Source organism: Symphalangus syndactylus, chromosome 13 (assembly GCF_028878055.3).
Source record: "Symphalangus syndactylus isolate Jambi chromosome 13, NHGRI_mSymSyn1-v2.1_pri, whole genome shotgun sequence".
NCBI lineage: Eukaryota > Metazoa > Chordata > Mammalia > Primates > Hylobatidae > Symphalangus > Symphalangus syndactylus.
In genome coordinates this window covers 34,902,498-34,916,967 of record NC_072435.2, presented here as the reverse complement: position 1 = coordinate 34,916,967, position 14,470 = coordinate 34,902,498, and the positions used below count along the sequence as shown (strand labels likewise).

The 14,470-nt window shown below is 49.6% G+C and overlaps 2 protein-coding genes across 2 annotated transcripts; both read left to right on the top strand.

The window, feature by feature from the left end:
• Window positions 1-367: 367 nt before the first annotated feature.
• LOC134732122 (proline-rich protein 23D1-like) lies at window positions 368-4,067 on the top strand. Its single transcript, XM_063614862.1, has 2 exons — window positions 368-634; window positions 1,727-4,067. Exon 2 carries the CDS (start codon window positions 2,318-2,320, stop codon window positions 2,966-2,968), a length of 651 nt encoding a protein of 216 aa, XP_063470932.1. The 5' UTR covers window positions 368-634; window positions 1,727-2,317; the 3' UTR covers window positions 2,969-4,067.
• A 4,108-nt stretch (window positions 4,068-8,175) lies between these two features.
• LOC134732121 (proline-rich protein 23D1-like) lies at window positions 8,176-11,898 on the top strand. Its single transcript, XM_063614861.1, has 4 exons — window positions 8,176-8,445; window positions 9,538-9,602; window positions 9,841-9,908; window positions 10,147-11,898. The coding sequence occupies exons 1-4, from the start codon at window positions 8,369-8,371 to the stop codon at window positions 10,777-10,779; spliced, it is 843 nt and encodes a 280-aa protein (XP_063470931.1). The 5' UTR covers window positions 8,176-8,368; the 3' UTR covers window positions 10,780-11,898.
• Window positions 11,899-14,470: the final 2,572 nt, after the last annotated feature.

Below are 14,470 nucleotides of genomic sequence, written 5' to 3'. Positions count from 1 at the left end.
TTTCATATACATCACATGCCCCAGGACAGCCACTGTGAAAGTTAACATGTTTTTATTGCATGAAAATATAAAAGGCACACATTAAAATCTCCTTGAGCGATAGATGAATTGGGTATTACAGCAAGTGTCTATCATTATTAGGCAAGACCTAGAGGTTGGGAGGGGGCAGGAAACAGGTCGCCTGTTGATGGGATTAGGCAGCTTCTGTTGATTGGTCATCTATCGATTGAGCTATGGCTAAATCCTCCTTGAGGGCCCCTCCCATTGTCATACCGGGAACAGCCAATCACATCAGTTCCTGCTGACAAATCCCCTGGCTCCACACCCTGTTGACAGTATAAAGGATTCCCCCAAGAGCTCAGTTGTCAGAGCCTGATGCACCTGCCGCTGGCTGGCCACGGCCCCGTCGCTCCACAGCGCAAGTCTTCGGGAGCAGCTTTGGGGCTGACACCGCTCTCTCAAATTAAGTAAAGGATCCAGAAACCAAAAAGAAATCTTTGCAGGACACAGACAAACACTGGCATTGGCTGACTTGGAGAACCCTGGAAGTTTTCACCATGAAAGGTTCCCGGCGCCCAAGAAGCCCCAGTGATTCCTGCACGGAATCCAAGAGCGAACACGCGGGAGAGAGCGGGTGAGCTTTGCTATGTGCTGGGGACACCTGCAGGGTGACCTGCCTGTGGGGTGTGTGGGTGTGTGTTGGAGAGAGAGGGGAAGGGAAAGGAGACGCATGAACCTGCCATGAGATTGGGTGTTTTGAATTTGGGGCAAGAGGGAAGTGAGTTGCCCCTAAGTCATCACAAGGTGCTGGGAAGGCTTCTACAACCCAACCACACACATATCTCAGGGCAGCCCCACTTTCAATCCACCCAACCAGCTCCACAGGGAATGGGCTCTGTGGTCTGCAAGAAGGGAGATTGTAGGACCTGATGTCAGGAGTTCATGATCTACTGAGGAAAAAAAGAAAGAGCAGTTTCCCCCTTTTTTAATTTTTAATTTTTATATTTGTATTATTTACTGATTTATTTTATTGAGACAGCGTCTCACTCCGATGGTCCACACTGGAGTGCAGTGGCGCGGTTTTAGCTGACTGCAGGCTCCACCTCTGAGTCTCAGGCCATCCTCCCGCCTGAGCCTCCTGAGTAGGTGAGACCACAGGCGTGCACCACCGTGCCCCACTAATGTTTTGTATTTTTAGTAGAGACTAGGTTTCACCATGTTGCCCAGGCTGCTCTCAAACTCCTGGACTCAAGCAATCCTCCTACCTCGGCCTCCCAAAGTGCTGGGATTATAGGCGTGTGCCATCATGTCTGACAAATTCCTTCCTCTCTTCTTGCTTTTCTTGGAATCCTAAGACCCCGTTCCTATGTTACCTCTACAGACAGAGGTGCCACATTTCCGGCATCTCAACGTCTTTCTCCAGGTCCTCACACCCAAGGAGAGGTTTCTAACTCTCGCCTGCGTGAGCTCCTGAAAGGGTAAACTGCTCCCTGCGGGCACCGACCCTCCTTCCCTGCCTTTTCTTCACCCAGGGAAGCTCAGGTAGATGGGGTGAGAACAAGAACAGCTGGGAGTTAGGACAGATTGGGAGCAGGTCTCACAGGAAGTGGATGACGAGTCCGTGACCTTGAATGAAAGGCAGGGAAGTGGAGTGAATTCGTGGGGATTCGGGGAATTGGACGTCAGGTAACTGCCCGAAATCTGACTGTGTCTCTCTGTCCTACAGCTCCAGCAGCACGCAATCGAATGCCCCAAAACGCCAGAAAGTGGAGGAGCTGGGTCCTCAGCCAGGTGAGGCATCTTCTCTTTTTCATCCTGAGTCTCCTGCTAGGAAGCCTGTGTCCCATCACATCATGAGATGAGCAGCTGTGCTGTCCAGAGTGTCGGGAGCTTCCTCCTGCAGCTCCGTGGGCGGGTGTCCTGTACCTGGCTTCTTCTGCATTTGGTCTTTCTCACGGTGGCACCTTTAACCCTCAAGGGCATCCTGCATGACAAGGGCTTTCACCTGCACACTCTGCTCTCTCCACAGGTGTAGAACCAGCTCCAGTACAGCCAGGTCCCCACCACCCTGCACAGCAGCCCCTGGAGCTGCCCCAGGTAAGGTCGCTCCATCTAGGTGGGCGCGGGTGAGACAGGTCTGCCTGAGCTCCAGGCCCTAGGGGACTTCCAGGAAATGACCCTCCCAAGGGGCGTCAATGAAAGTGCAAATTCTGGGTGTCCCTGCAGGGTTTAATTTATGCCTGGGGAAGTTACCGACAGCTCTCCTGCCTTGGTCTGTCCCTGTTTGAGCCCCCCCTCAGAGGACAATGACTGACCCATGGCTTTTCTCCCCCAGGGCCCACAGCTTCCCCACAGGAAGCTGATCATCGTGGTCCTGGAACCAGGAATGCTCCTGCACCTGCGGCTGGGAGAGGAGGTCTTGCTGCTGGACCCACAGGGAGCCCTGCGACTCAGCCTCGTCAGTGTGCTCCTCCTGGTGGTCCCTGAGCAAGTCCTGATGTCCTTGAAGGACCTCTTGTACCCTGCCCATGCCCGCTGGCTCCTGTTCACGAGCACAGAGACTGTCTGGGAGATTGACATTGAAAATGGATCTGTGAGAGCCCAGAGAGCAGAGAATGTGTGCGTGGCGCCTTCAGTAAAAGAGAGTGAGGCTCCCCAAGGCTTCCTGCCCGTGATGGGACCCCCGTCAAACCTTGTGCATGGAATCGGCCCTTCTTCCCGGCGTGTCCTCTACCTCAAACCTTGCTACAGAGCCGCTGTGCCCCAGGGCTCGTCCCAAATGCCCAAGCCTAGGCCCTGGAGACAGGCTCTGCCTGAAGAATTCAACTTGGATCTCCATGGCCTGGAGCCCCTGCCCAACTCTGCCCTCAGACCTCTACCTCCCTCACCCAGTCCGGAGCCCACAATCTGCCACGAGGTTCTATGGAGGCCAATGTGCAAGGCCCGAAGACGTCTCTTCTCAGGCTGATGGGCCGTGAACCCTCAGGCACCAGATGGCAATCAGAGATGCTCTGTTCAGAATGAAGCACGCCTGCGTTTTCATGGTGTCTGCCTGCACAGGTGTCTCTGCTCCTCGGAGGAGAGATGCTGCGCGAGCTGGAGAGGTGGAGAAATGCTCCGTCCTCTCACCTGAACCTTTGCTCTGCCTCAGATGCTCTTGATTTGTATAAAAGAGCAACCTTGAGATTGGGGCACAAAATATTTGCAAATCTATACACGCAAGGACTGCTCATACCCAGAATACACGGAGACTTGTCAATACTCCAATGGAACAAACAAACGATTCTGTTCAAAACCCAGCAAGAGACTTGAGCAGACATTTCCTCAAAGAGGATGCAAACAAACACTTCAGAAAGTGTTCAGTATCCCTCCCCGGGGAAATGTATGTCAAATACACCTTGAAATACAACCGAGAAGCTCTTAGAGAAGCCACCATGACAATGCCTGACCGTCCCAAGCGCTGCAGAGCATGTGGAGAAAGTGGAACGCTCTGACAGTGCCGGTTGAAATCCAAATGGGACAACCCGCAGGGAGAAAGAGTTTCATTGATTCCTAATCAATGCAATAGGCACTTCTTGGAACCATCTTTCCCACCCTGAGATAGTTGTTCTAAAGAAATTAGAACTCATGTGGACAAGGTTGAGGGCAGAGGCTTCTAGCACCTGTCCTCACCATCGCCAAAACATGGAAGGCACTTTAATGTCACTCAGCAGTGACTAGAAACAGGAACTGTGACCCATTCTTTCAATGGGATGCAATTCAGCAATGAATGGGCTGGGATTTTTGTTTGTAAATTCAGTTCCAAGAATGAGTAGTGAATAAGTTGTTGGAACACTTGAAGGTATGTTTGGACTCTTAGGCTATGTGAGACTTATCCCGAGATTGTAACTCTCATGAAATTGACACGCACATCAAGCCTGTGTGATCGACATTCAGTTTCCAATTGAGGTTTGCTGTAAAACACATACTAGATTTTGCATCAGATAATGAAGCCTTGTAGCATGTATCTTATTCATCACTGCAATGTAAATTCTATTGCTGTTGATTCTATCTGTATTTCTTGGGTTAAATAAAAATGTTAAAATGATTTTCGTCTATTTGCGTTTATTTGCTTTAATGTGTTTGCCCAAAAATCTCCATTTCTGGGCCGGGCGAGGTGGCTGATGCCTGTCATCCCAGCACTTCCGGAGACCGAGGCGGGTGGATCACGAGGTCAGGAGATCGAGACCTTCCTAGCTAACACAGCGAAACCCCATCTCTACGAAAAAACAAATACAAAAAAATCAGCTGGGTGTGGCGGCGGGCGCGCGTAGTCCCAGCTACTCGGGAGGCCGAGGCAGGAGAATGGCGTGAAGACAGGAGGCAGAGCCTGCAGTGAGCCGAGGTCACTCCACTGCACTCCAGCCTGGACGAGAGTGAAAGACCCTGTCTCAAAAAAAAAGAAAACTAAATCTCCATTTCTGCCCACGCCCAGTACTTCCCACTTGTAAACCCAGCACATCGGGAGGCTGAGGGGCGCTGATCACTAGAGCCCAGGAGATGGAAACCAGCCTGGGCAACATGAGGAAACCCCATATCTAGACACAATGCAAAAACTAGGCAGGTGTGGGATCTCCCCACTCCAGAGGCTGAGGAGGGAGGATGCCTTCAGTCCAGGAAGCAGAGGTTGCAGTGATCTGAGATCGTGCCATTGCACTCCATCCTGAGTGACAGAGTGAGACCCGCTCTAAAAATAATTATAATAATAAATAAAGTAAAATGAAATAAAACTCCATTTCTACAGCAAATTGTTTTATTTCTGTTGGGTACAAGGCACAGATGGTAGAGCCCACAGTAAGTGGATTGAGAGGAGCTTTCTCCAGGCAAAAGAGCATCCGCCACTCCACAGATAACAGCACACACACACACACACACACACACACACACTCAAACAATCACAAAAGACATCTACGAGTCCATTTATACCCCCACCACAGGTCATCTTCAGATTTCCCCCAGCGTTTCTCAAATGCATGAGTTTGCACTTCTAAGGAGTCTTTTGTGAATAGATCCCCAGAGGTGGTCTCTTTGGACTATTATAGGGGAGTCACAAATAGAAACTCTCTCACAACATCTCATATGCTGCCCCCTTTTTTTTTTTGAGACACAATCTCCCTCTGTCATCCAGGCTGGAGTGCAATGGGACCATCTCAGCTCATCTCACTACAACTTCCGCCTCCCAGGTTCAAGCAATTCTCGTGTCTCAGCCTCCCAAGTAGCTGGGTCTACAGGTGCACCCCACCATACTTGGCTAATTTTTATATTTTCAGTAGAGTTGGGGTTTCACCACATTGGTCAAGCTGCTCTTCAACTCCTGACATCTGGTGATCCGCCCGCCTCGACCTCCCAGAGTGCTGGGATTACAGGCATGTGCCATTGTGCTCGGCATACTTCCATTTTTTAGGAGTTCAAACAAATTCTGGGTAACAATCCCCAAAAGAGTCACTGTAAAAGTCAATTCATTTTGTACTATGGAAACATTAGTAAGACACATAAAAAAAAATCATTTCAGCCAATAAATAAAGAGGCTAGAGAAAAAGTGAGAATCACTCTTATGCCATGTCTACTGGAATGGGTGGGGGGTGGGGCAGGGCTCTCCTGGCCCACCAGGAAGCACCAACACTAGCCGATCAAATGGTCAACAAACAGCATTCTTTTTTTTTTTTTCTTTAATTTTTTGAGATAGAGTTTAGCTTTTGTTGCCCAGGCTGGAGTGCAATGGCGCGATCTCAGCTCACCACAACCTCTGCCTCCCAGGTTCAAGTGATTCTCCTGCCTCAGCCTCCCGAGTAGCTGGGATTAAAGGCACGTGCCACTATGACAGGCTGATTTGTATTTTTAGTAGAGTCAGGGTTTCTCCATGTTGGTCAGGCTGATCTTGAACTCCCGACTTCAGATGACTGGCCCCCTTGGCCTCCCAATGTGCTGGGATTACAGGGGTGAACGACCATTCCACCCTGGACAGTATTCTTTACTGATGTATTTATTAATTCACTAACATGAATATTCTAACATTACAAACTAGGCCATTCAACACAACTATGTATTAAGATATAGTTAAGGAAAGAATGTACTAAAAGCGATTGGGAACATTAACATTGCTTTCCACACATTTTCTTTTTAAGAACGGACATGTGTTTATCACAGTTCTGGAGGCTGGAAGTCCAAGATGAGGGTGCCAGCATTATCTGGGTCTGGTGAGGACCCTCTTCCAGGTTGGAGACTGTCATATCCTCCCTGTCTCCTCTCATGGAAGGTGCTGGCGAGCTCTCTTCTGTCACTTTCAGAAGGGCACTAATCCCATCTACGAGGGCTCCACCTTCATAATCTCATCATCTCCCAATGGCCCCACCTGCTAATACCTTCACATTGGAGGTTTGAGGGTTAAAATTTAAGCCTAAAGGAAAAAACCTTTTCTTTTTGAGACACGGGCTTGCTCTGTTGCCCAGGCTGAAGTTGAGTGGCACGATCTCGGCTCTCTGCAGCCTTGACATCCCAGGCTCAAGCGATCCTCCCACTTCACCTTCTGAAATACCTGCGACTACAGGCACTTACCACCACACTTGGCTGATTTTTAAATTTTTTGTAGAGGTGGGGACTCGCTACGTTGTCCTGGCTGGTCTCTACCTCCTGGGCCCTTGGGCTCAAGCCAGCCTCCTGCCTTTGCCTCCCAAAGTACTGGGATCACAGGCATTAGCCATCACTCCTAGCCCAAGATATTAATACAGTAAATATTAACACCTATCTCGGATTGGATATCTCATAACGATTACAGGTGGTCACAGGTTACAAGGGTAGTGATAATGGAATCACCACGATCTTGGTGATGCACCATCTAAAACTCCTGCCTTCCTCAATTCTGATCACAGAGATGAAGACCACATGAAACTCTTGCACGTTTTCTTTCACGATTTGGCCTAGAAATGATACATCCAGTCTCCTGGATTTTAGAATGTCCATTTTGAAAATCAAGGAGATGAGGCCAAGACGGTCTTCTGTGTGTGCAGAATGAGATGAGAACTGCATAAATGTCTGAGGCAGTTATTCCATAATTCTCCTATTCACCAATTGTTTTTACACCCCAGATGGAAGGAAGGAAGGAAGGAAGGAAGGGAGGGAGGAGGGAAGGAAGGAAGTAAGGAAGCAGGGAAGGGGAAGGGAGGAAGAAAGGAAGTGCGGAAGGAGGGAGGGAGGGAGGGACAGAGGGAGGGAGGGAGGGAGGGACAAAGGGAGGGAGCGAGGGAGAGACGCAGGGATGGAGGGAGGGAGGCAGGAAGGGACGGAGGGACGGAGGGAGGGACGGAGGGAGGCAGGGAGGGAAGGGACTTAGGGAGGGAGGAAGGGAAGTGATGGAGGGAGGGTGGGAGGCAGGAAGGAAGGAGAAAATATCTGAAAGAAAGAAGAAAAGGAAAGATAGAAAGAGAAAATATCCACCGAAAACACAATGAGTTAACACCAATGGACTTTCTCCATTCAAAGAAGGGTCTGCACCCCAGGAACAGCCACTTCATCCTGGTTAAACGCACACACACACACACACACACACACACGCTTTCTTAGCACATTCAGAAATCCAATCCAAGTTTCCTTCGGGTCATCGTGAGATTCGCAGCAGTATTTGTCAAATGCTCTTAGATTGAACTCCTACAGCACCTTCTTACTTGGATAGGAAGAAAGAAGGCAGCTGATTTAGAAAAAATGGCAGGAATTCAAGGAGAGTCGCTCGGAGATGCTTGTGAATTTCCTTCCGCTTCTGTTCCCTTGACACTTCATTTCATATACATCACATGCCCCAGGACAGCCACTGTGAAAGTTAACATGTTTTTATTGCATGAAAATATAAAAGGCACACATTAAAATCTCTTTGAGCGATAGATGAATTGGGTATTACAGCAAGTGTCTATCATTATTAGGCAAGACCTAGAGGTTGGGAGGGGGCAGGAAACAGGTCGCCTGTTGATGGGATTAGGCAGCTTCTGTTGATTGGTCATCTATCGATTGAGCTATGGCTAAATCCTCCTTGAGGGCCCCTCCCATTGTCATACCGGGAACAGCCAATCACATCAGTTCCTGCTGACAAATCCCCTGGCTCCACACCCTGTTGACAGTATAAAGGATTCCCCCAAGAGCTCAGTTGTCAGAGCCTGATGCACCTGCCGCTGGCTGGCCACGGCCCCGTCGCTCCACAGCGCAAGTCTTCGGGAGCAGCTTTGGGGCTGACACCGCTCTCTCAAATTAAGTAAAGGATCCAGAAACCAAAAAGAAATCTTTGCAGGACACAGACAAACACTGGCATTGGCTGACTTGGAGAACCCTGGAAGTTTTCACCATGAAAGGTTCCCGGCGCCCAAGAAGCCCCAGTGATTCCTGCACGGAATCCAAGAGCGAACACGCGGGAGAGAGCGGGTGAGCTTTGCTATGTGCTGGGGACACCTGCAGGGTGACCTGCCTGTGGGGTGTGTGGGTGTGTGTTGGAGAGAGAGGGGAAGGGAAAGGAGACGCATGAACCTGCCATGAGATTGGGTGTTTTGAATTTGGGGCAAGAGGGAAGTGAGTTGCCCCTAAGTCATCACAAGGTGCTGGGAAGGCTTCTACAACCCAACCACACACATATCTCAGGGCAGCCCCACTTTCAATCCACCCAACCAGCTCCACAGGGAATGGGCTCTGTGGTCTGCAAGAAGGGAGATTGTAGGACCTGATGTCAGGAGTTCATGATCTACTGAGGAAAAAAAGAAAGAGCAGTTTCCCCCTTTTTTAATTTTTAATTTTTATATTTGTATTATTTACTGATTTATTTTATTGAGACAGCGTCTCACTCCGATGGTCCACACTGGAGTGCAGTGGCGCGGTTTTAGCTGACTGCAGGCTCCACCTCTGAGTCTCAGGCCATCCTCCCGCCTGAGCCTCCTGAGTAGGTGAGACCACAGGCGTGCACCACCGTGCCCCACTAATGTTTTGTATTTTTAGTAGAGACTAGGTTTCACCATGTTGCCCAGGCTGCTCTCAAACTCCTGGACTCAAGCAATCCTCCTACCTCGGCCTCCCAAAGTGCTGGGATTATAGGCGTGTGCCATCATGTCTGACAAATTCCTTCCTCTCTTCTTGCTTTTCTTGGAATCCTAAGACCCCGTTCCTATGTTACCTCTACAGACAGAGGTGCCACATTTCCGGCATCTCAACGTCTTTCTCCAGGTCCTCACACCCAAGGAGAGGTTTCTAACTCTCGCCTGCGTGAGCTCCTGAAAGGGTAAACTGCTCCCTGCGGGCACCGACCCTCCTTCCCTGCCTTTTCTTCACCCAGGGAAGCTCAGGTAGATGGGGTGAGAACAAGAACAGCTGGGAGTTAGGACAGATTGGGAGCAGGTCTCACAGGAAGTGGATGACGAGTCCGTGACCTTGAATGAAAGGCAGGGAAGTGGAGTGAATTCGTGGGGATTCGGGGAATTGGACGTCAGGTAACTGCCCGAAATCTGACTGTGTCTCTCTGTCCTACAGCTCCAGCAGCACGCAATCGAATGCCCCAAAACGCCAGAAAGTGGAGGAGCTGGGTCCTCAGCCAGGTGAGGCATCTTCTCTTTTTCATCCTGAGTCTCCTGCTAGGAAGCCTGTGTCCCATCACATCATGAGATGAGCAGCTGTGCTGTCCAGAGTGTCGGGAGCTTCCTCCTGCAGCTCCGTGGGCGGGTGTCCTGTACCTGGCTTCTTCTGCATTTGGTCTTTCTCACGGTGGCACCTTTAACCCTCAAGGGCATCCTGCATGACAAGGGCTTTCACCTGCACACTCTGCTCTCTCCACAGGTGTAGAACCAGCTCCAGTACAGCCAGGTCCCCACCACCCTGCACAGCAGCCCCTGGAGCTGCCCCAGGTAAGGTCGCTCCATCTAGGTGGGCGCGGGTGAGACAGGTCTGCCTGAGCTCCAGGCCCTAGGGGACTTCCAGGAAATGACCCTCCCAAGGGGCGTCAATGAAAGTGCAAATTCTGGGTGTCCCTGCAGGGTTTAATTTATGCCTGGGGAAGTTACCGACAGCTCTCCTGCCTTGGTCTGTCCCTGTTTGAGCCCCCCCTCAGAGGACAATGACTGACCCATGGCTTTTCTCCCCCAGGGCCCACAGCTTCCCCACAGGAAGCTGATCATCGTGGTCCTGGAACCAGGAATGCTCCTGCACCTGCGGCTGGGAGAGGAGGTCTTGCTGCTGGACCCACAGGGAGCCCTGCGACTCAGCCTCGTCAGTGTGCTCCTCCTGGTGGTCCCTGAGCAAGTCCTGATGTCCTTGAAGGATCTCTTGTACCCTGCCCATGCCCGCTGGCTCCTGTTCACGAGCACAGAGACTGTCTGGGAGATTGACATTGAAAATGGATCTGTGAGAGCCCAGAGAGCAGAGAATGTGTGCGTGGCGCCTTCAGTAAAAGAGAGTGAGGCTCCCCAAGGCTTCCTGCCCGTGATGGGACCCCCGTCAAACCTTGTGCATGGAATCGGCCCTTCTTCCCGGCGTGTCCTCTACCTCAAACCTTGCTACAGAGCCGCTGTGCCCCAGGGCTCGTCCCAAATGCCCAAGCCTAGGCCCTGGAGACAGGCTCTGCCTGAAGAATTCAACTTGGATCTCCATGGCCTGGAGCCCCTGCCCAACTCTGCCCTCAGACCTCTACCTCCCTCACCCAGTCCGGAGCCCACAATCTGCCACGAGGTTCTATGGAGGCCAATGTGCAAGGCCCGAAGACGTCTCTTCTCAGGCTGATGGGCCGTGAACCCTCAGGCACCAGATGGCAATCAGAGATGCTCTGTTCAGAATGAAGCACGCCTGCGTTTTCATGGTGTCTGCCTGCACAGGTGTCTCTGCTCCTCGGAGGAGAGATGCTGCGCGAGCTGGAGAGGTGGAGAAATGCTCCGTCCTCTCACCTGAACCTTTGCTCTGCCTCAGATGCTCTTGATTTGTATAAAAGAGCAACCTTGAGATTGGGGCACAAAATATTTGCAAATCTATACACGCAAGGACTGCTCATACCCAGAATACACGGAGACTTGTCAATACTCCAATGGAACAAACAAACGATTCTGTTCAAAACCCAGCAAGAGACTTGAGCAGACATTTCCTCAAAGAGGATGCAAACAAACACTTCAGAAAGTGTTCAGTATCCCTCCCCGGGGAAATGTATGTCAAATACACCTTGAAATACAACCGAGAAGCTCTTAGAGAAGCCACCATGACAATGCCTGACCGTCCCAAGCGCTGCAGAGCATGTGGAGAAAGTGGAACGCTCTGACAGTGCCGGTTGAAATCCAAATGGGACAACCCGCAGGGAGAAAGAGTTTCATTGATTCCTAATCAATGCAATAGGCACTTCTTGGAACCATCTTTCCCACCCTGAGATAGTTGTTCTAAAGAAATTAGAACTCATGTGGACAAGGTTGAGGGCAGAGGCTTCTAGCACCTGTCCTCACCATCGCCAAAACATGGAAGGCACTTTAATGTCACTCAGCAGTGACTAGAAACAGGAACTGTGACCCATTCTTTCAATGGGATGCAATTCAGCAATGAATGGGCTGGGATTTTTGTTTGTAAATTCAGTTCCAAGAATGAGTAGTGAATAAGTTGTTGGAACACTTGAAGGTATGTTTGGACTCTTAGGCTATGTGAGACTTATCCCGAGATTGTAACTCTCATGAAATTGACACGCACATCAAGCCTGTGTGATCGACATTCAGTTTCCAATTGAGGTTTGCTGTAAAACACATACTAGATTTTGCATCAGATAATGAAGCCTTGTAGCATGTATCTTATTCATCACTGCAATGTAAATTCTATTGCTGTTGATTCTATCTGTATTTCTTGGGTTAAATAAAAATGTTAAAATGATTTTCGTCTATTTGCGTTTATTTGCTTTAATGTGTTTGCCCAAAAATCTCCATTTCTGGGCCGGGCGAGGTGGCTGATGCCTGTCATCCCAGCACTTCCGGAGACCGAGGCGGGTGGATCACGAGGTCAGGAGATCGAGACCTTCCTAGCTAACACAGCGAAACCCCATCTCTACGAAAAAACAAATACAAAAAAATCAGCTGGGTGTGGCGGCGGGCGCGCGTAGTCCCAGCTACTCGGGAGGCCGAGGCAGGAGAATGGCGTGAAGACAGGAGGCAGAGCCTGCAGTGAGCCGAGGTCACTCCACTGCACTCCAGCCTGGACGAGAGTGAAAGACCCTGTCTCAAAAAAAAAGAAAACTAAATCTCCATTTCTGCCCACGCCCAGTACTTCCCACTTGTAAACCCAGCACATCGGGAGGCTGAGGGGCGCTGATCACTAGAGCCCAGGAGATGGAAACCAGCCTGGGCAACATGAGGAAACCCCATATCTAGACACAATGCAAAAACTAGGCAGGTGTGGGATCTCCCCACTCCAGAGGCTGAGGAGGGAGGATGCCTTCAGTCCAGGAAGCAGAGGTTGCAGTGATCTGAGATCGTGCCATTGCACTCCATCCTGAGTGACAGAGTGAGACCCGCTCTAAAAATAATTATAATAATAAATAAAGTAAAATGAAATAAAACTCCATTTCTACAGCAAATTGTTTTATTTCTGTTGGGTACAAGGCACAGATGGTAGAGCCCACAGTAAGTGGATTGAGAGGAGCTTTCTCCAGGCAAAAGAGCATCCGCCACTCCACAGATAACAGCACACACACACACACACACACACACACACACACACTCAAACAATCACAAAAGACATCTACGAGTCCATTTATACCCCCACCACAGGTCATCTTCAGATTTCCCCCAGCGTTTCTCAAATGCATGAGTTTGCACTTCTAAGGAGTCTTTTGTGAATAGATCCCCAGAGGTGGTCTCTTTGGACTATTATAGGGGAGTCACAAATAGAAACTCTCTCACAACATCTCATATGCTGCCCCCTTTTTTTTTTTGAGACACAATCTCCCTCTGTCATCCAGGCTGGAGTGCAATGGGACCATCTCAGCTCATCTCACTACAACTTCCGCCTCCCAGGTTCAAGCAATTCTCGTGTCTCAGCCTCCCAAGTAGCTGGGTCTACAGGTGCACCCCACCATACTTGGCTAATTTTTATATTTTCAGTAGAGTTGGGGTTTCACCACATTGGTCAAGCTGCTCTTCAACTCCTGACATCTGGTGATCCGCCCGCCTCGACCTCCCAGAGTGCTGGGATTACAGGCATGTGCCATTGTGCTCGGCATACTTCCATTTTTTAGGAGTTCAAACAAATTCTGGGTAACAATCCCCAAAAGAGTCACTGTAAAAGTCAATTCATTTTGTACTATGGAAACATTAGTAAGACACATAAAAAAAAATCATTTCAGCCAATAAATAAAGAGGCTAGAGAAAAAGTGAGAATCACTCTTATGCCATGTCTACTGGAATGGGTGGGGGGTGGGGCAGGGCTCTCCTGGCCCACCAGGAAGCACCAACACTAGCCGATCAAATGGTCAACAAACAGCATTCTTTTTTTTTTTTCTTTAATTTTTTGAGATAGAGTTTAGCTTTTGTTGCCCAGGCTGGAGTGCAATGGCGCGATCTCAGCTCACCACAACCTCTGCCTCCCAGGTTCAAGTGATTCTCCTGCCTCAGCCTCCCGAGTAGCTGGGATTAAAGGCACGTGCCACTATGACAGGCTGATTTGTATTTTTAGTAGAGTCAGGGTTTCTCCATGTTGGTCAGGCTGATCTTGAACTCCCGACTTCAGATGACTGGCCCCCTTGGCCTCCCAATGTGCTGGGATTACAGGGGTGAACGACCATTCCACCCTGGACAGTATTCTTTACTGATGTATTTATTAATTCACTAACATGAATATTCTAACATTACAAACTAGGCCATTCAACACAACTATGTATTAAGATATAGTTAAGGAAAGAATGTACTAAAAGCGATTGGGAACATTAACATTGCTTTCCACACATTTTCTTTTTAAGAACGGACATGTGTTTATCACAGTTCTGGAGGCTGGAAGTCCAAGATGAGGGTGCCAGCATTATCTGGGTCTGGTGAGGACCCTCTTCCAGGTTGGAGACTGTCATATCCTCCCTGTCTCCTCTCATGGAAGGTGCTGGCGAGCTCTCTTCTGTCACTTTCAGAAGGGCACTAATCCCATCTACGAGGGCTCCACCTTCATAATCTCATCATCTCCCAATGGCCCCACCTGCTAATACCTTCACATTGGAGGTTTGAGGGTTAAAATTTAAGCCTAAAGGAAAAAACCTTTTCTTTTTGAGACACAGGCTTGCTCTGTTGCCCAGGCTGAAGTTGAGTGGCACGATCTCGGCTCTCTGCAGCCTTGACATCCCAGGCTCAAGCGATCCTCCCACTTCACCTTCTGAAATACCTGCGACTACAGGCACTTACCACCACACTTGGCTGATTTTTAAATTTTTTGTAGAGGTGGGGACTCGCTACGTTGTCCTGGC